Source organism: Excalfactoria chinensis, chromosome 7 (genome assembly GCF_039878825.1).
Source record: "Excalfactoria chinensis isolate bCotChi1 chromosome 7, bCotChi1.hap2, whole genome shotgun sequence".
Lineage (NCBI taxonomy): Eukaryota > Metazoa > Chordata > Aves > Galliformes > Phasianidae > Excalfactoria > Excalfactoria chinensis.
Window position 1 is genome coordinate 20,298,192 of NC_092831.1, and position 23,675 is coordinate 20,321,866.

The following is a 23,675-nucleotide window of genomic DNA, read 5'->3' on the forward strand; positions in this document are numbered from 1 at the left end:
AAGCGTTAGTTTCATTTTGGTAAATTGTATTGGTTCACCAAAAAAAAAAAAAAAATAGATTTATAATTGTTTGCTTCAATCTTATTTACAGAGAGACAAGCATCTTTTTAAATCAGTTTCACTACACCTATTCCTTCTACCATGCTCTGTGAAAGATGTATTACCTACATTTTAAGCCAAAATTGGAAGATATTCTCTTAGCAATGGAGAAAAACAGAATCTAAATTCAAATGCAAAAACCTTAGTGCTAGCTTTTGCTAATCCACATTAATATTATTGTTGTGCTTATAGTGCTTGTTTTCTCAAATATCCTACTTTTGACCCTGAATGGCTCCTCCATCAGAAATTTGCATGTGGAAGTAATAATAGTTTATTTGTTTTTTTCAGTTATTGCTGCTGTTAAATAGGGCAAGAAGCAATGTTTGCTTCTTTAATTATGAAGGGGATATTTTAGTATTGTGCTGCTTTATGAGGAACAGCAATTGATAAATCAATGTGGTTTGAGAGAGCTGCTGTTTAGTTTTGGGCTCCAGCTGCTTGGGGAATGCCACAGAACCACTGAGGAGTTTGGCTCAGATGTACGCCGCTGTTTTATTTGGCTTTAATACCTTAAAAAAAAAAAAAAAAGCGTTTCAATCCTAATGAGTACAGAACTGTTTCTGTTGAGTACCACTTGCTTGGTTTGCATTTGCTACTTACAACAGCACCTACGCTTCATGAAAGCCTTAAAAACACACTTAAAGTGCCAGATCGCGATCCTCCTGTGCCAAAGCTAAATATAAATGTTTCCATGTGTCAAATGAGTGAAGATCAGATGTTTTAAAAAGCATTTGATTTTCATTTGCCCAAAGGCTGTTCTGCTAAACAATTTTTCAGTGACCTCATGGCTGAAAGTGAATGAAAATTTGTCCTTTTAGCTGTTTCGTAACTTGACTGTTCTGCACAGCTTTGTGAACTGGGATTATTATTTCTTTGTTCTGCTATTTCCAACTTTTATCACTTGAGTTTTGATTTGTAGGAAAATTGTATAGGTCTTGAGGTATTGTCAGTGCACATCTTTGGCTGAAAGTTGCCCGATGCATTTGTTGGATATGGAGATGCTGTTCAGCTAGATCAGCGGTTGCTGGCATGCTAGGCTGAAAGGAGAAGCCTCTCTGAGAGTAACTTTATTATGCTTTCACTTTGAAGTTCCAAAACAAATGTGTTGCGCAGCTTTATTTTTTATTTCTAAAACTGTACTGCTGGTTAATTCCGCTCCCAAATGCTGTTCATTTATTCCTTAGAGCCAAATGTACAGAAATGAGCAGGGAAAGCGAACATCTTTTATCTATGAAAGATAAAGTTCAGTGCTTTTTAGTGAATTGTATTTTCTTGAGAAAAGACAATTTGACCTGCTGCTGAATGTTAAGAAATGTTTAGTATTTGTCTTGCTGCATATAAATGATATAAAAATGCTAGATTCACAGTAGTGCCATTGTATGTGAACGTTATTTTTAACCAAATACAAATGGAAGCCTGCAAACAGGAGTGAAAAAATGTGAAGAACTACAGCAGCTCTGGAAGGTGGTTTTGTTTTGGTGTCTGTGTGTGTATCTGAGAATGCAGAAGATGACTCAGGGTGAGAGCAGAGGGGAGCCCCGTTCTGCTGTGCCTGGGGGTAGAGTTAGCCAACTTCAGTGAAACAACTGGTGGCTGGGTCTGTGCTTGCAGCCCCAGGTGGAATTCTGTTGCCTGATTAACCAGCAAGCCTCGGCTGGACCAGGGGAAGCTTGCTGGACAGTAGGGATGTCCTGGGGTCAGCTACACAAGCATTTCTCCTGGAGCTCTTTAGTCTATCCTTGCTGACTCTACTGCTGGGCCTTTCACAGAGGACTTCTAGGTCATTTGCTTAGAGTTGCCAAACTAAGTACAAACTGGAAATAGCTTCTGTTACTAGTAATACCATTTTACATCTAATAAGTCAGCTAAATTGTTAGTGAGCCCTAGTGACTTCCTGTAAACTCTGTCCTGTAGCTGGATGGAGCAGATCCAGCATATTTTCTTAGGCTGCCTCTTCTAGCAGGAGTGTTTCAACCAGAGAGGAACAGGAAGATTGTCCAGATATTCATGTTGTATGTTCTGGTGGGACAGCCAGGCCCTCCTAGCTGTGCCACTGGCATTCTGTGTGGGCTCTGAAGGTGTTGTACAGGGTCTGTAATGATGCAGGAGGCCCCTTAATGGAGATGAAAATTCATCCATAGGATGTGGATGATTTTCATGTTTGCGAAAGTACTGACAAAATAATAAATTGAGGTTATTTCACTTTCCACAGTACAGTAAGCAGATGTGTTACATATTTTTCATTTTAAAGTGACTTGTTTTTTAGACACTATTTCTGTCGAAGACTTACAGAAGACCTGTAATACTGTTCAGATTCTACTTTTGTACAATTTGAATTTTTCAGTGCTGCCAAAAACCAGATGACATGAAGTCTGTCACTTACAAATCATCATAGAACTTCACTCCAGCAGAAGAGTGTTTGTTAGAGTGTAGTATTCTGAAACTGCTGGCTGCAAGATGAAATGTAATTATTTATCTGTCTCATCTGGGTTTAGGAAGAAGTCTTGCATGGGCATCTGTTTTGTCTGGAGAAGTTAACGTTCTGTCTTCAACGTATCATAATTTCTTGAGCCCATGATCATTTCTGAGCATTGGTTAATGTGTTTTGTCCTGATCTCATTAAGTATGGTACTTGACAGCACCGTTTTCCACACCCATCTAAAGCCAGCTGTGCTGGGCAGACTCTTGGTGTGCTGTCACAACAGCGTTTGTAGAAGGGTGTTGTGTTTCCTAATTAGGGAAAGAGCAATGGAGAAGATGGATGATAGTTTCAAGCAGAGGGCATCATTCCAGGGAATGCTTTTATCTAAGGCTGGTTAGCTGCTCAGTGGGATGGGAGGAGGAAGTAGGATGGAAAAGCATATGGAGTGAAATGAAGGTGGAGAGATTGCTGTTGTGGGCAAAGCAGACTCAGCCTGGGGGAAATGGAGGCAAACTTATTTCTAGATAAAGTATTGTTAGATAGAAAGAAATCAAAGTCATGAAACCAGCACCTTGCCAGAGAATGGATGGTAGGTTATGGTCAGTACAGAAGTATTCCATGCCACTCTTCCCTCCTCGTGATTTTCTCCAGCTTGATACGGGTTCCCCATGGGCTGCAATTACTTGAGGAATATTCATCTTGGGTGTGGCTACTGAGGAGATACCTGATGGTGTTGTGATATCATGGTGAGTTATTTGCCCCTTGAAGTAGGTTGTAATACTTTGTGAGAATGGCTGTGAATTGCCTAAGCCTTCCCCTTGAGGCTTCTTGAGATAACATAATATCTCCTGTGAGAATGTTTGTACTGATTGGAATAAGGAAACATTTGGGAGATAGGTTGGGTTAAATAGTGACTGTCAACAGATTGCTGCAGAGCTGTTTTAGAGTGAAGGTGTGTTCATTCTCTTTCTCTCACATTTGTCTTTGTTAAGGTGAAGCTCACCTGAGTTGAACTCTTTTGCCTCTCCATAAACTGTGAAACGGAAGAATGCAGAAGAGTATCTCTTGCCTTTTTGTACATGAGTGATAAGAGCACAAGATCATTACTGCAAGTTTGCTGCAAAGATGAGTTCAGAGGAGAAGAGTATATCTCCTGCTCACAAAACATCCACTCCATCACATAGAAGTGCCTCCTCTTCATCATCATCTCAGAGGGATAGGAGGCAGGTAAGTAAAAAATTCTGACTTTTGAGATGTTTGAAATTATTTATTTCTGTAGAGTGGTTGTTCATTATTGCTGACTCTAAATTCTTTTGCTCACAGCACTGGGCAGACGTGATCAATATGGCTGAAAGCTGTTGCTTTTTGTTTTTTCCCTATGTATTAGTTAAAAAAAGATTCATAAGCACCATGGGCACTAAGCATAGTACTGTAGCAAGAAGACTATAATCATGTGAACAAACAGGAAATGAGCTCTGGCATCTTTTTGAAGTGGGCTCTTTGGCAGTATGAACCTACAGTTGCTCAAACTGTTTTTCCTAATATATATCTCTTTGTTAACTGAACTACAGAGATGTCACCTTTTCTCAAGATTATATTTCAGTTTAAATGTTATATTGTTAGTCTTCTATGGAAGCACTTAAGGTTTTAAATATAATTTGGCTTACTTCAAATTTACCCTCATTGCTCTAAGTCATGTAGTAGCAGTCCAGTTATGTTAGACTTTTGTCTGTGTGAGTGAATCACACTGTTTTCTACCGGATCCTTTTCCAGACAAGGGCTGTATTATTTCCTCTCAAAGCAACCTATGCGTTCCTGTGGGCTTTTTAGTGGGCTGGTCATACAGTCTGGCTCCAGCATCACGGGCCCTTTAGAAAGCATCAGAGCTATTATCACAGATCATAGCTTCTAATAAATGGAATATTTGGGACTGAGAATTTAGTTAAAATAAAAACATACTTAGAAACTAGGACTTAATGGAAATCTTAAATACTAAATGAGCTTTTAAGTTAACATTATCCTGTTTAGAAAGAACTGTGGAAATATTATCATTAATGCAATGCTTTGTTCTTTTTAGCTTAACATGAGAAAGAGGCAGGAAAAGAACTTTAATTAGTGTTTGTGTAGTACACATTTACTTGAATGACTGTAGCTTAAGTAGGTTTTCCCAGCCACTCGAGTGCCAGCTGGGATTCTGTTTACTCAGCTGCTGCTCAAGTAGTTTTTTTTTCTTACCTGATTTGTAAAAAACTAAAGACAGAGTATTTTGGCAAATGCTTTATCATCTACGGCCTTGAATGTATACAGCCTCACCATCGAGTATTTTTAAAATGTTAAACAGTGAAAAGAATTCTGATGTGTTTGTTCACAGGCAGAAAATATGTCTGGAATTTAAAAAAAAAAATAATTTTTAATGCCTTTCCATTTAGGCAGAAGACGTTTGTTGACAGATGATACTTTCCCTTTTGTGTTGAATAGAAATAGGGATAGCTGTATTCAGTTACATTATACTTACTGTATGGTATTCTCTTTATTTTTTATTTTTTGCTGATTTCATTTGAAATCCAGAGTTTTGATATCTTTAGTTTGGAGCGTCAGTATATTTTATATTTCTGCAGTTAAGCCCAAGGAATGCAGGACTTGTGAGGGCTACTGAGCTCAGCTAAGAGCATATCCTCTGAATATTGTTTGTGGTTAGGTAGTTTGGTAGGATTGAGTAAGGGAGAATTAAAAGGAAAGAAAAAAAGCCTCTGGGAACATGTTACCATAAATCTAGCATCTACCATATTTGTTACCGTGGCAACGGGGTAGCATAAAGTATACCTGTCATTACAATAAAATGGATGCTTAACTTTAAGTCTGTATTTGGTCACTGAAGCATGAATTTAAAATAGTGTGAAGAGGTTGATGGTGTGATGGTACATCTGGAGCTATCTTGGATCCAGTAATGTCTAAAAGTGCTTAACAAGTGTATCTGGGCTCATAAACATGGAATGGGAAGGAAAAGAATGCTAGGCATTTGTTTTGGTGTTTTTAGTAATAAAGGCAGAGAAATATTGAGGAGAATGAATGGATCAATTTTCTTCTGCAGTTGGAATGAGCAATACAGCATGAAATACGATGGTACTGTACCCCAGGAAGAGAACGTGCAAGTGGTTCCTTTGTGTATATTCTCAGATGCAGCAAATCATGCATATTCTTTGTACCATCTACTGTGACTAATTTCTTTTCTCACTTGTGGAGTTATTTGTACGTATTTTTCTTTTTGTAGGATTTCCCCAGAACATGATTGTGGTTGGGGCTGGAGGGGATTTTGGCTTTTGGTTTTTGCTTTGAGAAAGCTTGAAAGTTTTGTCTTACTGCTTCCTCACACTCTCTTCATAGGAGCTGAGGGGAAAAACACACCTTCTCTAAAGGGGTAATCTCTATATGTATGCAAAGTGATGTGACTGGGTAGAGTGTCAATGTAGCTTTCATTGCCATATGTGAGGATAACACTTGATACTTCTAGATGGTTAATGATTGAAATCTTCCCATCATATAATTCTTGTCAAAGTCGCACTAGCAATTATGGAACAGTTTGCCAATAAATTATGGTGCAGGAGGCTGAATGAGTGTGAACATGACGATGATAAATCATCTCATGGAGAGTGGAAAATGTCATGCTGTATATAATGCTGGCATTTTAATGTAACTTTCTTATTTGTGCAATATATATCACCTAAGAGAATTAGCAGTCAGCAAAAGCTTTGACATTGCCAATTTGCAGTCTCTGTGGCTTAAGTAATTGATAAATGAACAGAAAGTATTGAATCCAGCAATAGCCCAACAATTGGGATCAAACTTTTGTCATTGTATGAACTTCAATGTCATTTGTTCTCAGCATAATCTTGGTTAATTTGGATGATCAGAGAGGACCAGTCTTCTGTTGTTTAACCCTTGGTCTGAGCTGTGCTGAAGGGCAGTTGTGTTGTCCTGATGGGAACATTGCAGAGAGATGCAAGATAAGAGTCTCCATCACTTGTAGGAAAACTAGCACTGTTTGTAGGAAGTGCAGTTACATTTTGTAAAAGCGCATGTTATGCATTCAATCTGGTGATCGTAAACTCTTTGTAAATGTTCCATATTTTAATTCTTGACTAAGTACACTAGTCACACTGCGGTCTATATTGCTATATATTCTCTGCAATGTACGAACACTAATACTGTGCTGAGAAGGAAAGTGTTGTAGGCTTAACATTGTGCAGTTCAGTAAATTGGGGACTGACCTGACTGTTAAACCTGTAGTCACAGAACAAAGAGTGTGTGATATAGAAGAAGAGTAATAATGAAATTTTGAACAAAGATGAGATTTTGACTTTTCTGACCACTTCTAAAGGGTAGCTAATATGTGATGGAAAGTAAATTTAGCAGAGTCTGCTGTTTTAAATGTGAAATTTGTCTTCTAATGTCTTAGTTTTCTATTTGTCCTTTTAGGAAGGAGGCATGAATCAGCTGTAATCTTTGTGGTGCTTTCTGTTCATTACTGTTGCAACAAAACCCTGCTTCTTTTTCCATACAGCAAACAGAAGAATAGCTTTTAGTCCTGTTGCACGTAGCCCTGTATGGTCATCCTTCTATTAGGAAAGCTCTCGTATTTCAAAAGTATGCTGTATTTCAGCCATGTATGTAGGCTGAAAAATGGAGGCTATGAAGGAAAAAGATTTTTTTTTTTTTTTTGGTCATTGTTTTTAAATAAGTATTTTAGCACCTTTTGCTTGATAATCTAGGCTAGCAGAATGAGGTACATCATGTACATGGGTTCATCTTTGTTGCTGGCAATTCAAGTCATTTGAAAGAATCTCATTTCCTTGCAGTATTTCATTTCGCATATTTGGTACTTTTTCTGGGACACTCAGAGTAACTGGATGTGTGAGAGCCGATGAAAGGACTAGAGAGGGAGTGTTAATGCTTGCATAGCTGCTTTGTTTGTTTTTTAGTTTTATTTTTAGTACATTGAGTTACCTCAAACTCAGCTTTCTCTTTATGACCACTTATGATCAGTGCTATAATATCAAAAGACTTTTTTTTTTGTCTCTATGAGAAATTTCTGCTTCATAAATATGACGATATGGCTGATGGCCCTTTTTACCATCCCTGTCTGTTCAGTGTGCGTCAGAAGTTGTTGCTCACGCAAGATTGCAGCACAGTATAATATAATATTCAGTGTAGAAATCTGAGGACATTTGCATCCTGTATTTGAGTAGATTCTCAATTAAAGTACTCTTGCTCACTGCTGACAGCCTGATGTGATATGGTGGGGTGGAAAAGAAAATATCTTGATGGTTACCTGTAAATTTAATTTGTTTTTGTTACTCCATGACTTTAAAGGAAAGGAAGTCAAGGACAGATAGTTGTCCGGTAGTTATATACAGACTTTATAACAGTGAACTTGATTCCTAGTTTTCTGCTGCAAGAAACTGTAGACTTTTGTTAGTAGTTTAGCTTCTCTATAGTTTGTGAGGATTATTTCAATAATAACTGCTAATCTCTTTGAGAGTTTCAAATTAAAGATTCTATTAAATTCCAAGTACTGTTGTTACAGTGAAGTAATTCTCTTTTGCTCTCTCTTTCCTAATTAACTCTCTTCAGGATAATGCAGATGAAGCAGCATTAGTGCAGGAAGTGTTAAATAAATACTTTAAATGGCAGCAACTCACTGGAGCAAACAATTCTGGGGAAGCTAAAGAATGAAGTGGTAAAATTGGTAACAAAAAACATGCAATTATTTTTTGAATCAGCTAACTGCTGCTACTACAAGGGTTTTTTTTTGTTTGTTTGTTTTTTTTTGTTTTTTTATAATTCTCTGCATTTAATAAAGTCTGAAAATGTTCATTGTGGTCAGAAGACAGTGGCTTTTATTTCAGCATCTGAAAAAAAATGTCTGAAAGGAGGAATGGGGTGATTTATGAAGATATAGGACCACCTCTGTGTACGTTCGATGACTTAACACTTCAAGGAAGTCTTAACTCCCAAGCCTACTAGATTCCTTGTTTGTCACTTGAGTGGTTTACAGTGAACTTAATCCACGAACAATTGTCTGCAGGTGATCCAGCTGTTGAGAGTAATTGTGTACATATGTGCAGTGTTGTCCCATGGGGCCTTATGTATATCTTGTCTGAGCCCACAAAAGTGGCTGTTGGAATTACCTTGGCTTTAGAACTATGGGGACCCACTGGGGTTCACAGGTGTACATTGGAGGGAGATGTCTTTTTAGACTGTCAGTCTGATTGGAAATGGCCTGTGTAGCTATCTTCTGTTACGAAACACAGGAAATTGCTTGCATAAAAGCTTAATTACCCATGCAAATTAAGATAGATAAAGTAGTATTTTTAGAACACGTTCACTCCTGCTCTCCATCTCATTTTTTCCCCTCTGCTGTGCTTACACTTGCGCAGGCACGTCTCCCTTTTCTTGACAGTGTAAACTAAAAGGTCAGCTTGGACATGAACAGTATGACTTTTATTTATTTAAGAGTTCCTGAACACTGATTGAGGTTACTACAGATTACAGTATGCACTTGTTTTCTAACTTGATCCCTAAAGGGCTACTGATTTGAGTGTGTGCCATGTACACATATGCACAAATTCTGATAAGTCCAGTGCTCCCAAAGTGGCATTTATGATTTCTTCAAAAGAAAAGGAAGCATAGTTTTGGTTTCATTTCTTCAGTGGAGATAAAAGACGCAAAATTAAAAAAAAAAATAAAAATGGAGGTGATGGCAGGCATGATACGAAGGCTTCTGTTTTCAAGACACTTGTGTGAGATTGGAAGAATCCCTGATCAAAACATAGAAATTTACTAGGCATAATAAATGCATGCTGTAGTAAAGTTATTTGCTGGTCTCTCTTTTTTTTTTTTTTTTTTTTTTTTTCTTCTCTAAATACTTTACCCAAGCATTGGACATGAAGCTGTTAAATCAAAACTTTATTTTTTTCCTCAGTAATATTTTATATTTTTAGGTGAGTCCAACATGATGGTACTTGATTTATGTTAACTTAAACTTGCTTGCAATTGTGTATGAGAGTGAAAACTGCATATATTTTCTGAAGGCCGGTCACCATGGATTCATGAATTACTTAACGAATAACCACAGCACAGAAATTTTCTCGTGTTATGGTGAATTTTTTTCCCCTCAATTTTCTTTTACTACGTGATCATTAATAAAATGTATTGATATCCTGGGACTGCTTAGAGAAATATCAATGCTTTTAACTATGATGCTTCAATGATCATAATAAAGTTTTTTATTATTAGCAAACATTTACATTTTTTGTCAGCTATTGTCAGTTTATCTGTGTGCTTTTTTTTTTGAGTTAAGCTTGTCAAAATCTAAAATGTAAAAGATGGACAGTGTAATTAAAGACTTGGGCTGTGATTTGGTAGTCATCCCAAGCCCACTGTCATTCCAGCACGACCACTCTTCTCTGCTTTGCCCAGTTCTGTAAATGCCTTCCTCTAAGAAATTCATCAGAGAAGCAAGAACTTCTCTTCAGCTTATTGAAAGTTTCCTTTACAAGTAAAGGACCCTTTGCTTCCAGAGGTTAAAAGAATTGATGTACAAAAATGGAACTCCAGAAAGGGTTGGTAAAAATCTGCTGAGCAAACAAATCCTTGATGTTTCTGTAGGACCACGGTGATTTTATACAAAGAGAAAAACACACAATAAGGAGAAAACCAGTGTTAGAGAGGCATGGTTTCCTTCCTTTGTGATCACTCTTCTTGGTGATATGTGGGAATGTCTTTATTCCAGGATTAGCCAAAGGAAAGTCAGATCTGATCAAGAAGCAGCCTAAGATAAAAGCAAATTTCAAGATTATTCCATTTGCAAATAATAATGCATAGCAACTTAGCATATATCACAGCTCATTTTAAAAGGTGTCAAAACTGCATTTACCCTACTACTGCTGCTGTATGTCTGATAACTGAAGAATACTCTTTTAGATGACAGAAGTGATTACGTGTTACTCTTCATATGACATGGGCCTTCAAATACAAAGCATAAGTCTGTGCAAGGATATTTAGATTGTAAGAACAAGGCTAGTGAATAGCAGATTAACAAAAGATGCACAGATCAGTACTTTGGATTTAAAAAAATACAAAAACGCCAAAGATCTGTTTTGCATTGATGGTGTGTAATTGTGTCAGTTTATGTCCTGTGGTTATGACTGTTGAAGGCTGCTGAATGCTGTGAGCAAGAACAGTTACCCACTGATTCTTTTTCATTAATTGATTGCTATGTTGTGCTTTTTTTTTTTTTTAACTAAAGAGGGTCTGAGCCTGAAGTGAGTGATAGATTCCTCACCAGCTTATCTTTTTCTTGAAAATCAGTAAATTATAAACTGAATGAGATATCACATTAAATGTGATTAATTCCATTAAATAATTAAGCAGCAAAGCAGAGTGCCAGATGTGTCCTTCATTGGATTTTCTCTCTCTACTTACCTTTCTCTTTGAATACACACTTGAACGTTTTTTCTCTAGGGGGAAGTCGTATTCAGCTAAGAAGCATTAGAGTCTGCAGCCTCTGTGGCCTGATGGAGACCAGATGCTCCAAGTGCTGACATTGTTTTGGTAGATGAGGTGAAGGGGTCACTGACCGCTTCAGCATGAGACAAAATTGATATTACTGTAAATTATATCAAGTCAAGATATGTGGAAGATGCTGTAAGATACATTTTCTAGTTTTGCCTTTCAGAGAGGCATCACATGGTGTTATTCTTTCCCATCAGCTTCCTTTGGGAGGCAATATGAAATGAACACAGGGCAGAATCAACTTCTGTGTTCTCTGTGTGTAGGCTTCCTGTTTACATTTTTTCAACACCTTACTTTATTGATTCTGTTTTTCTTATTCACAAGAAAAAAAAATAAATCTAAGTATTCTTTCTTTTGTGCTAAATTATGACATAAAGAATTCCTGCATCATAGAAACAGCTGCTTTTCAATATGCCAAATAACTTCCAGCAGTGTAGTTTCCAGCAGTCATTTTGCAGAAATAAAACCTGCATTAATGGGAAACTTTTTTTTATGCCAAAGAATGTGTTTTAATACCATTTTAGAGACATATCACAAATTTAAAGGAAGTATTTTGTGTCAGTGTAATGATGGCTATGACAGAAGAGAATTGGAAAGCAGATATTTACAGGAAATGAGATAACGCTTCTTGAAACAGGGAGTGTTAAGAAGGCAATTTTGTTTTAAAAGTGTTCATTTTCAGATTTCCAAACAAATAGTTGAAGATGTCAGCATTCTTTAAAGTGCTGTTAGCTATTCATGTACCTTTTTCAACTGATGTGGAAGTGCAATAACAGGGCTGATTAAGAAAAAAGAAAGGGAGAAACCAAAACATACGAACTTTGCCTTAAAATCTTGTAGTGGAAAATGTCACTGGAAATCTGGCAAGCCAGGGGCTGCTGGGTTGCTCCACTCTAAATATTTTACAAAATGAAATAGCAGTTATGTAACAACAAACTGCATTGGCTGCTACATGAGAGACCTTCAGAACATCTGTTTTGGGCATTGCTCCATCTCAAGATGGAGGGGTTCCTGCCTGCCAAGCAGAACTGGCAAGAAAGTTGGGATTTGTCCTGACTGTGATAATTGAGGCATTTTAATCTTCCTTGGAGGAACACATGTAGGTTGTATTGTATATTGTTAAAATCTGATGCTCTGTGCAAATGTGCTGTTTCATCTGTTCAATCAGAACACTTTGTTGTAGTTTTTTCTTTAGTAGTATTGCTGTGGTAAGCTCAAATGAATATATTAAATTATTCTATGTGTAGTGTAGAAACTTGCACTTAATAAATACAGCCCTTTTCTCATTTGTCTGATAGTGGTCGTTGGGCTTAATAACAAATTTGGTCTCCTTCTGATTAAGTAGTAAACTTCAAGCATGGATGGCAAAGCTCTTCTTGTTGGCCCTGAGGAATGGGTTGGGTAACATAACACTGCTGCTTTTCCTTATTTCATTTATTTATTTATTTTGCTGTACAATTAAATTATAGTAACTGAAAATAAGCTCCAATTATTGTTGTGCAGTGGCAGGGATGCTTATTAATCTCCAGCGATGGGAGAGGCTGTTCCTATATATTTCCATTTGTTCACAGTTGCAAACTGAAGGAGAAGAACAGTCAGTTGCTCTGCAGCCTATGTTAAATGTGCATTTATTTGAATAGCTGTGTTTATTATAATTTATTTCAGATCCGGTCCTGATGTGTTTAGTTATCTTTATAAACAGTAGCATTTATTCTACTGTCCATATGTATTTTTATATTTTCTGATAGTTTCTGTACCTATGTAATCTTTCCAATCTCTTCTTTAGAGGATGTAAGGAAGCTGAATTGAGAACAAAAATTTAATTGTCATTTTCAGTAGACAAATACTTACCCATCTCAGAGAACAGTAATTGCTACAATTCATCATTGTGCTACATGTGCTACAAATGAAATAGTTTCATTTCATGCCACAGAGGTACCAACAATTCTCATCAACTAATAACATGGAATGTTGCAAAATTGTTCCAGTCAGACAACAATATGCAAACTGGAGCAGATGGGCTGTTACAGCTCTAATGGTTGAAGGTTTTTTTGCTCAATTAATGTTCACCAGCAAGCTTGTCAGCAGAGACCCAGTGCCTGATCTTGTGAATATCTATAATCTGTACTCATGTAATGAATTATTACACTTGGCTTGAGAAGTCAGTAACAAAAAGCCAAGGTGCAGTATCTCACCTGCAATGGTTTGTTTTGGAACCGAATGTGCGGCAGTGCCCGATGTATGATATATACACTCAGTGTTTCAGCAAAGCGGAGAAGGTGATAGGTCCATCCAGGAACACTTTGACCCTCTGTAGGAAAGGCAAGTAATGCAATCCTTGCAAGTCTTGTTTTAATTCCCACTCATTTATAGACTAAGCAGAGTCATTAGTTTTAAAGCTAATAATAAGAAAGAGAGGCAGGAAAGAGATGTGTTGCCCTGGAAGATGAACTGTGCAACTTTGTTATACATAGAGAGTACTCTATATATGTTTTCAGCCACAATGCTTATGTAAATTTTTAGGCTTTTTATCTATTACTCTATAATGTACTCTAAACTATATTCTATAAAGAGTGTAGTGATCAGTCATTCATTACTCAGTATGAATTTTTAAAGTTAACTTTGAATGATAAGTGGTCATCTTTATGTTTTTTGTGTTTTTTTGTTTGTTTGTTCTTTTTTTTAGAGCGTTAATATTTTGGAACGGAAGGCTTCTTCAGGAAGCACAGACCCTTCCTTAAGCAAGCAGTTCCTTGAAACAGATTCTGTCTCTCTGTCCAAGGTAAGTAAGAGCATAGGCTGGGATCCAGGCTCTGTATTTCCTTCTGTTGTAACAGTGTAGTTTGACTAAGCTTTAGGGGATCTGTTTTTATGATTCTGTCACTGAATACATTTTGAGCCTGCCTCAGAGCTTCCTATTTGCTGCTTTAGATGTCAGGGAAGCCAGTAGTCTTTATTAGATTTTGTATTTTAAAAATTAAGTATTTGGGTGGTGGTGAAGATTCTTTTTTCGGCTTGTGAATGTCTCCCAGGAGCAAGACTGACCATCTCAGAATATGGGACTAGCAGGGACTTTGAGAAATGTTCCAGTCCAATCAGAAAAAAAACACCCAACTATATCCAAGTCCAAAAGCACTACTAATCAATGTGATATTGATTAAAAATACATAGAACATTCCTCCTAATTGCGTTTCTTGAGGTAGTCTCCTAAAGTTCAAAACCGTTGCTGAGGCCTTCATTAGAACTGTGGAGGTAACAGCACTCATTTCTGAATGATGCACCCTCACGTGCAGTGCTTTGTAGTCAGTGTTCTTTGGGCTGAATTCTGAAAGGGATGATTCTAAATAAGCCCAATTCTGAATAAAGAAGGCTTAATTTTAAGATACTTCTTATAAAAAAGTAAGATTGTTACTAGAAAGTTGAGAATGCTGTGATGGAATACTTGGCAGAAAAGAAAAATCCCTGAAACTAAATGTCTATAGCTCATGATACTTGGGAAAGCATATTCAAAATGAAACATGCTATTCAGCTATGTAGAAGTGGAATTGCCCCATCTTATCTGGAAAACAAAAAAAACCAAACAAGCACACACACACAAAAAACCAAGTCCCTTATTGCCAGTACCTGGGGCATATGCAGAACTAGGTCTGTAAGATCTGCCTGTGTTCCTTGGTCCTGCTGCTCCATGCAGAGCTGCTGCTTACTTAATGTGCAGTGAATCATAGAAGTCCTGAAGCAGCAAAGCTGTGCTTTGTGTGATCCAGCATCAGATGGGGGCCCTTCACTGTCACTCTGTTTTCTGCTCTCTATCTGCTCCTGCAGGAGAATGGTCTCTGTCACAATGTTCCCCACCTTGGGAAATCTCATCGTACCAAATGGGGATGGGGGTGAGCTGAAGTTAGGATGGTTAGGGTGGCTTTATAACAGCTTGTGACACTGGTGCAGCAAAAGGCAGCTAACTGTTATTGCACTGAATAATGGCTCATTATGTCTTCCCGTATCTGGCCTTTCGGTTAAATGAATAGCTCTGTGAGATTGTGTGATTTCTGGTTGAGAAGTAATCAATACTGATGTTATCTAGTAGATAAAAGACTTATGCCCACAGCTGATCTTCTAAAGGAGAAATCAATATGATGAGGATTCAGTTGGCAGAGTAGCGGAGAGATCCTCTGCTTGCCCCTGGGGACTCATAGTTTAATTTCCCCCCTTAAGAGCCAAGTGCTTCATGGGGAAAAAGAATGCATATGCGCTTTCTGCTGCAGTAATGGAAATATAATATCATATCAAAACACAGTGAAATCAAAGCGATGGTTTTTGAGCTGCATTTACTGGCCCCGTGATAGTTTCAGTTTGCAGTTATGTAGGGAAAGTTAAACAGAGTTAAATTTTTTTTAATTTACAGTGGTATTTCTTGGGATGGAGCTTTTCATCTTTGTTAGATTAGCAAGTTCTAATCAACGTTTGTAAAGGTAAAGTTTGGTGTTCCATTTATATTTGTATTTCTGCAACATTAATGTTGATGGTACTGAAGCTCTGTAACACAGGCAGGGCTGATGGTCGTTGGCTGTGAGCTGGTTCATGGGAAATGGAGGAAAGGACTTCTGTTTCTCTTTAAGGGTTTGATGACCTCTTCCTTCTCCCAGTCGCTTCATGTAACATCAATGAGAGTTGTGACAGCTGAGAAAATGCTAGTTTGCTATTTAATTTTGTTGATTATGATAGCAGTAAGAGGATGTGAATAAAAGAATGTTTTTTTTTTTCTCTTTAAAAGCATTGTTTTTTACTGCTCTCTATGATATATCATAACTCAGACCTGAGTTGTACAAGTGGTCATGCATAACAAGTGGTGTGTGCAAGGAATGTGCTTTAATTGGCACTCAGAAAGGCATACAGCTGGTTGTGTCTGAAATGATGCAGCTCGTATTCTTTTCTCTAGGGAGAGAATTAGTTAGCTTCCCACAGCATTTCCCTTAATGCAGTGAAAATGAATGACAAGAAACTTTCAAAAAGATTAATTTCCTTTTACATATTTCTGAAGGTGCAATTAGCCTCTGCAACTCTGCCTCATAAACTGCCATTGAAGACGAGAGCTGGCTATTTTCAGACCAACCACAAGTCAACCTCTTCTGCTTAAACTTTAGATTTTAAGGAAAAATAAGGGTATTTAAAATCAGTGCAGATTGTATGCTGGAGATAAGAAAGCTTACATATTTTTGTGATCAGGGAATACTGCAAAGTACACTGTTAATATATGCCCATATATTTAACAGTAAAATCTTTACATTTCATCTCACGATCTCACTGTTTTTAAAGGAGTACTCTGAGTAAAGGTACATCTTGAACATGCAGATTCTGCCCATGCTCCACTTATGTCTGTCAAATCTTTTTAGCTCTAATGATGCAGTTAATCTTTGTTTTGCATTACAGAACTTGTGCTACATATAAATACAATTTTACATTGTGTGTACCCACAGTTATTAATGAATATGTGTCCATGCTTTTTCAGCAGGAGCCTGACAGCTGGGAAATCATAGAGGGTCTGAAAATTGGCCAGACCAATGTACAGAAGCCAGACAAACATGAAGGCTTCATGCTGAAAAAGAGAAAATGGCCCTTAAAAGGTTGGCACAAGGTAAAGTTCTCATAAAACAGTCAAAGGATTATTGCTTCCTTTTATGATTTGGAATTTTTTGCCTAGAGAAAATGGTATGTAGGATGACTGACAAATAAAAGCCCAGGATTTCAGTGTATATCTTCAGACTATATAAGGGATTAGTCTGCACACACAGCTTTGTGGCTTCAACATTGCAGGGCTGGCTGTGCAATGCTATATTCAAAATCCAGGCAGACAGTGTAAATAATACAGCAGATGTCTCATGTTTTAAGAGGTTTAGCCAATATCACTTACATTCTTCTGTATACATTATAACAAAATATAGCTGTGTGGGGTAAGTTTGAATTGAGTTTATGGGGAAGTAGCCAGGACTCCATGAGAGCTGAGGAAGGCTTTGGTGTGGACCAAGATGTTATTACTGGAGAGCATCCCCTGGAGTTCTTTTACCTTTAGTCTTGCTGGCTGGGCAGATTTGCTCATCATGTCCCTGAATTTGTTTGTCAACATGTCTGTAATCTTCTTTATAGACATGAAGTGTGACTATTTAACAAAATACCATCACAAACACCAACAGCAATAAAACAAAACAAACAATCCCCAAATCTTCTATTCCTGTTTAGTTAATGTGGAGACATTTCTCCATGGATACTTTTACTTTTTGTTAACCCTAAGCCCAGTGTTCATTATTTCTTCTGCCTGTATTCTGTAGTGTAATAATTACACTTTAAAATCCTCTGATAGCAAGATTTGGTTATTGATGCATACCTGTATTTTGCACATTGGAGTAGTTTAAGAACCATCATTTTCTAGGACACAGAGCACTGTATTGTGAAGAACAGTGAAACCTACTGTTATAAATGCCTTTTTATTCCCAATAAAATGTTAACTTTGATTTTTTTTTTTTAAACTTTTGGTTAACTTTGATTTCTTTTTATGTTGATATTCACACTTTATTAGTATAAATCACACCATTTTTCTAATTTCTCTATTCTTTGTGAGAGTTATATTAATGCATGCATGTGCTTGATTGTCAGTACAAGATTTCCACCTGCCTGCTACTCTTTTTTCTGCAGGCCTATCAACTTTATTTTGTTTTGGTTTTGGTTTACTTAGGTAGGATTTATGTTTTTGGAATCCAAATATTTATGTGCCACTTGACTTTAACCTAGGGAGACTACAGGTTTTCAAACTGGTATTCTTGAAATACTGGAAGAACAGAAAAGGAGAATTTACTTAAAATTAAAACAAAGTGAAACAAAGCAGCAAAAGGGAGCAAGCAAGAATTAGTCTGATATATGAGACTGTATGGGGTAGTTCACTGTTTCCATTCCTTTGAAATGCAATACACTGATGTGTTGTTTCTTTGACAAGTGTTTACTGTAGGAACATTACATGTAAACAGTTCTGTAAATGAGATTATGCCTGGTGATCTTTTTTTCATCCTGCCTTTAGAGCAGTTATCTGTATAAATAATTTTATTTTGATTAATTAGCTTCACAGCTTCCGTCTGTGCTCTACCTTACATTTCACCTGGGGAAATGGAACTTTTGAAGTTTGGGTTATAAACTGTGCATTGGCTAGTAATTTTTTTACAACTATTGCCTTGATATCCTTCCATTTCTGTAACACTACTTTGTGCTGAGAACACAGTGAGGAATTCCAGAGACAGTGACTGTACTGTGTGGCATTAGTGACCTGACAGCAAAGCTATGGAATCCTCTGTCTGCTGAACACTGCATGTCACATTCTGGTGGCTCTCAGCATGCTTTATTAGCATACCAGTTACAGCACGTACAACTTACATAGAAGTTCATCTGCTTCTGAAGTGCTGTATGCTTTGAAATGCAATGTGGTGAAAAGACATTGGTGTGTGGAGCCTACAGATGCAGAAAAATATGAAATTAACATCATGTTCTTCTGAAGTTCATTAATGACCATATCTAGTAAAACTAAAACTCCACAACCCTGTTGTTTTGACATCTTATTCAAGAAGCTACACCTCCAGCAAAGCTGGAATTTTATCATCCTGTGTCAGACCTTGGTACCATCTGTTGTGCAACTGACATCATTTCCAGAGGCATCTTCAGGAGATATTTTCTGCCATGCAAGTACTAACCCTGCTCATAGTGTCAGTTTAACAGGTCCATGTCATGCAAATGTGATCCTTCTCTTCCATATCAGACAGTTTAGAGGGCAATAATTTGCTGAGTTCCAGATTGTTAACGTATATTCGTGCTTTAGATTAGGCTCTAAAAATATGAATAGTTTGTATTATTCCATGTTTTTAAAGTTAGTGTTGACAACACAAGTTAGTGAGTCTCAGTAAACACCTACATTTCCTGCCAGGCTGCATCTTTATGCTGTGTGCCAAATGCTGTGCTAACTTGTCCGCAATGCAGCTAGAGTCTTCTAGTACGCACAAGCTACAGCAGCTTTAATTGTTGGAGAAGGATGTTGAATTAGGGATTCTGCTCTCTGCTGTAGGGAAAGGTTGCTCAGCAAAATAAAGGTGTAGCAATGGCACAGATAGGCATCCTCATGTTAGCTTTAATTTGCCTATTCGTGGTAGCTGCACCAATGAAGATACAGTGACTCACATCATATCACTTGCAAATGTACAAAACACAAACCCTCCTGTGACCAGGGTATGGTCCTGGTAATGCTGTAATATTTCCACTCATACTAACACATCTAGATTACATCTAGAAAAAATATAAGGGGCATGAATAATAACTTTATCTTTGCTTCACTGTACAGAGGTCTGCTGTGAGCGCAAAGTTTTGAATGGTAGAGCCATGTCTCACAGCTTGTATAACTTTCCAGCTGGAGATACAGGAGACCACATGAATATCCATTTGTGGGTCTTCCTTCCAGGGTGTAGATCTTGCACTAGGAAGAGCTTTTCAGCTTCTGAACAGGGAGGACAAGCAGTTATATTGAAACATGACCAGCTGATTTGGGAAGAAAATGGGAGGAAAACAAAGAAAAAACTTATTTCTTTCAGCCTATGTTGTCTTTCTAGTAGACCTTATTGAATTGGCAAAAAAAACAGAAAAAATATCCTTAATTAATAGGTTTTTTTTTAAGTCCAACATAGATTCTGTTTCAAACAGTATGCTCTAGGTTTTCACACTTAAAAGATACGGACAAAAGAAAAAAAGTTATTCACTACCATACTTATGTTCCCTTTCCAACCAGTAAATAGCCCTTAATTGTTACAGTTTGTTACAGTTATCTTTTTTTTTTTTTTTTTTTTTTTTTTTTTTTTTTTTTTTTTTTTTCTCTCAGATAAATTACTATGCACAGTTTAAGTTGCATCTGATCATTATGAAAAAAATTTGTTTTTTCCACTTTCAGAGGTTTTTCGTCCTGGATAATGGATTATTAAAATATTCAAAGTCACCAATCGATGTAAGTAAAGTTGAAGACCACTTTAAAATTTGTGTTAGAATTCAACCTGTTAGAGACTCATTCTCATACTAGGCACGTTTATTGCAGCATACACATGAAAGCTGTTGGTGGATTCATAGAGAGATTTGAATATGGAAAGTGTGTGAGGTTTTGGTTGAGTTATATTCCCCTAGAATTCTGCCTTTTATTACTTCTGTAAAATAGAAGGTATATTACTTACTTTATTTAACAAAGATGTTTGAAGGATTAGCCTGACCATATATTGTACCTTATTAATTTTGATGTCAGGGAGAGCTGATTATTTAGAGATATGTGGATAGGACAGAAAAGTAATTATGATGCACTCGAGATATAAGGGGTTGTATTAAATTAGATTAGATACCAATAACCAACAAGCTATATCAGCAGGGAGCTAAGTGCTGTCTAATCTTCCCAGCTTCTCACTTAACCTGTAGTTATGTGCTAGTGTGAACCACCACACTTTTCATTTGGAGTTGGCTCTGCACTTGTGAGATATTTTTCTCATCTATAAGAAGAGGAAGTTTTTAGTTTGAGTACAGGTGTTTTAACTTTTATGTGTCTTTATATTAAAATATTCCTAGAAAGGGAAAACGTTTCAGCACCAGATATTTTGCTGTTAAGTATAATGAAATACATGGTACCACCAATTTCTTACTCTGCTTTTTCTTTCAGATACAGAAGGGCAAAGTACACGGGAGCATTGATGTAGGTTTATCAGTTATGTCCATTAAAAAGAAGGCTCGCAGAATAGATCTTGATACAGAAGAACACATTTATCATCTGAAGGTAAAAGTGATTCAAATATGTATTCTCTTTTCATCCACAGTGGGAATACATATTAATAATTAGAAAAGATCTGCTGTGAGAGGAGGAGTGTTATTTTGAATGCTTCTTGATAATGGGTTACTTTGTAGGTGAAGTCCCAGGATACATTTGATGCATGGGTTTCAAAATTACGCCACCACCGGTTGTACCGTCAGAATGAGATTGTGAGATCTCCAAGAGATGCTAGCTTCCATATATTCCCCTCAGCCTCTACTACAGAGTCTTCACCAGCTGCTAATGTACCAGATGGAAAGGTATGTTGTGTCCTTTTGTTGGAAGCTCATGCCTGCTGGACTTGTTCATGAGCAAGCCTGAGTTTCAGTGGGCTTTGCTTGGAGTGCCAGTAGAGAGGAGTTTTCATTGGAGGAACTGATGTCCAGCAAAAACCTGAGAGTACCGTAGCTTTCATGAATGGGCTGCTGTAGAGATTGTGCTGTAGAGATTGTGTTCAGAAGAATTTGCACTGGTCTTTTACATCAGAGATAAATCTGTCTCTGTTACTCTGTAGTTTTCTTCCTTTTTAACAACAACTTTTGTAAGTGGTGTTTATCAAACAAAATTTGTGAGGCCCGTGGTTTGATTCTCCAACATGATGTGCAGAAGTAACTGTGTCGCGGGCAACTACGTAGTCAAATCACAGATGTCACTGAAATCAGAATGTATATACATTTATATATACATATACATATTTATTTATTTATTTATTCCAAGGAAGTATGGTGATTACACTGAATGAGCAACACATGCAACAATAAGTGTAAGCATTTTATTATGCCTTAGGTACAACAACATAGCTTCCCATGGCAATCTCCTATACCTTGCAGTAACAGCCTTCCTGCAACCTGCACTACTGGGCAGAGTAAAGTAGCAGCCTGGTTGCAGGACTCAGAAGAGATGGACAGATGTGCAGAAGGTTAGTCTTTACCGTTTTGTGCCTTGCCCTTTAAGCAAAACGTCTTGTTGGTAAGAAATAAGAGACAGTCAATGGAAGTGATTAAGTAGCATCTTTACATGCCTATGAGGGAGCTCTTAAGGTAATAAATTAGATGCTTGTAGTAGGAACTTCCCTCTTTGCTTGTGTTATGATACTGCTTTTAAAATTTATTTTAAAAATATGTATTATCTTAATGTAAATCTTTAAGTATGCTTAACTTTTAAGGTCCAATCTTATTGCTGACTGCCATAGAAATAATAAGTGCTCAACATCTCTGACAATAAGGATACTAATAGATGCTTTACTATTGGGTTTGAGGCATTTGACTTTTGTAATACAATAAAATACCAGTGGTGAACGTTATGACAAAGTAAGAACATAACTGAACTCAAGCACCTAAAGTTTTTTTTTGTTTTGTTTTGTGTTTTAGATCTTGCTCATTGTCAGTCAAACCTTGTAGAACTCAGTAAACTTCTTCAAAATTTAGAAATACTACAGAGAACTCAGTCTGCACCAAATTTCACAGACATGCAGGTAATTCTGTTTGATAATAAATAATCATGTTGAAGCATTTGTTGGTTGCATTAAGGGTATTGTAAAGATGCTATCTATTAACTTAGAATTGATTTTCTGAAATTGTAGTAACTCTTAGATGAAAGGTTTATCTTAATTGTGTTTATCTTAATCATATGTAATAGTGTTTCATGTGTAAATGGATAAGATGTGTTAAGATTATTTGACTTACATAGGAAGAATGAAATAATTAAATCATTTGCAAAAGCAGAACTAAGAACCGTTACAATAGAATTATATTTACACATTGAAATTATATTTAAGGAGTTGTTATTGCACACAGTAAGATACTATTTTAAGTTTTTAAGAAGTGCAGATTCAAGCCCTCAAGATGGGAAAACACTGCATGTTCTAGAAAAGAGGGCATAGTCACAAAGGTCCCAAAGATTGGACCATTTCTCTCTTCAGGGTGAGTGTTCCCCTTGACCACAAGGAAGCAACAACAGATTTTAAATTGTGAATACTTTCTTCCTTTTTCACTCAGCCCACTTGAATATGCAAGTCTCCCCGCGGTGCTTTTGTGTTGGAAAGACTAATTCCAATGAGGAGACTTACCATTGATTTCAGGAAGTGGTGAACTCTGCATTTATCTGATAGTAGCAGAATAGAAATCCATGAGGATTTCAAAATCCATTCCTAAATGTTGTGCACTATGAAGGAAGTATACCAATACTTCTACTAAATAAGTTGAACACACCTTTTTTTTAATTTTTTTTTTATATTTTATAGTAGGGGCATAAGTATCTACAGCTGGTCACTGCTGTAGTTGCAGGACATGGCAGCAGCATTCTTTTCTTCGCTTTCTAATTTATCAATGTCTAACACTACAGTTCTTTACTAACTTGGTGTACTGTCTGTATTGCTTGTGTCAACTTAATAGTACCTTGTTGCTTTTAACTATTTGTGTAATGTAGGCTAACTGTGTAGATATTTCAAAGAAAGACAAGCGGGTCACAAGACGGTGGAGAACAAAAAGTGTCAGCAAAGATGCAAAAATTCAACTTCAGGTACTGAATCCACAATGTTTTCTTTTTCATTGTACTTTTAGATTAACTTTTAAGCGTGAACTGATATATTAGCTGAAAGTAGGAAGTCAATGTACTGTCTTTTATGTTCCTGATGATGCAAATTAAATCTCAATTGGTTGTTTAAAACATAGACATGATAGTGAAAAAATGTATTGATTTTACTTTCATTTGTAT

The 23,675-nt window shown here is 36.9% G+C and overlaps 1 protein-coding gene across 19 annotated transcripts in view; it reads left to right on the forward strand.

Annotated features, from left to right (window-relative positions):
* Window positions 1–23,675, forward strand: part of OSBPL6 (oxysterol binding protein like 6) — an 88,848-nt gene that overhangs the window by 34,390 nt on the left and 30,783 nt on the right. For 12 of the 19 annotated variants that reach the window (XM_072341061.1, XM_072341070.1, XM_072341058.1 and 9 more), the window contains 9 exons: window positions 3,514–3,748; window positions 13,782–13,877; window positions 16,602–16,727; window positions 20,067–20,120; window positions 20,814–20,927; window positions 21,056–21,220; window positions 21,747–21,879; window positions 22,331–22,434; window positions 23,388–23,480. In XM_072341061.1, coding sequence (XP_072197162.1) covers window positions 3,647–3,748; window positions 13,782–13,877; window positions 16,602–16,727; window positions 20,067–20,120; window positions 20,814–20,927; window positions 21,056–21,220; window positions 21,747–21,879; window positions 22,331–22,434; window positions 23,388–23,480 — 987 coding nt within the window. In that variant the 5' untranslated portion in view covers window positions 3,514–3,646. The remainder of the gene's footprint in view (window positions 1–3,513; window positions 3,749–13,781; window positions 13,878–16,601; window positions 16,728–20,066; window positions 20,121–20,813; window positions 20,928–21,055; window positions 21,221–21,746; window positions 21,880–22,330; window positions 22,435–23,387; window positions 23,481–23,675) is intronic. The other 7 variants (XM_072341072.1, XM_072341065.1, XM_072341067.1 and 4 more) reach the window with 3 other exon arrangements.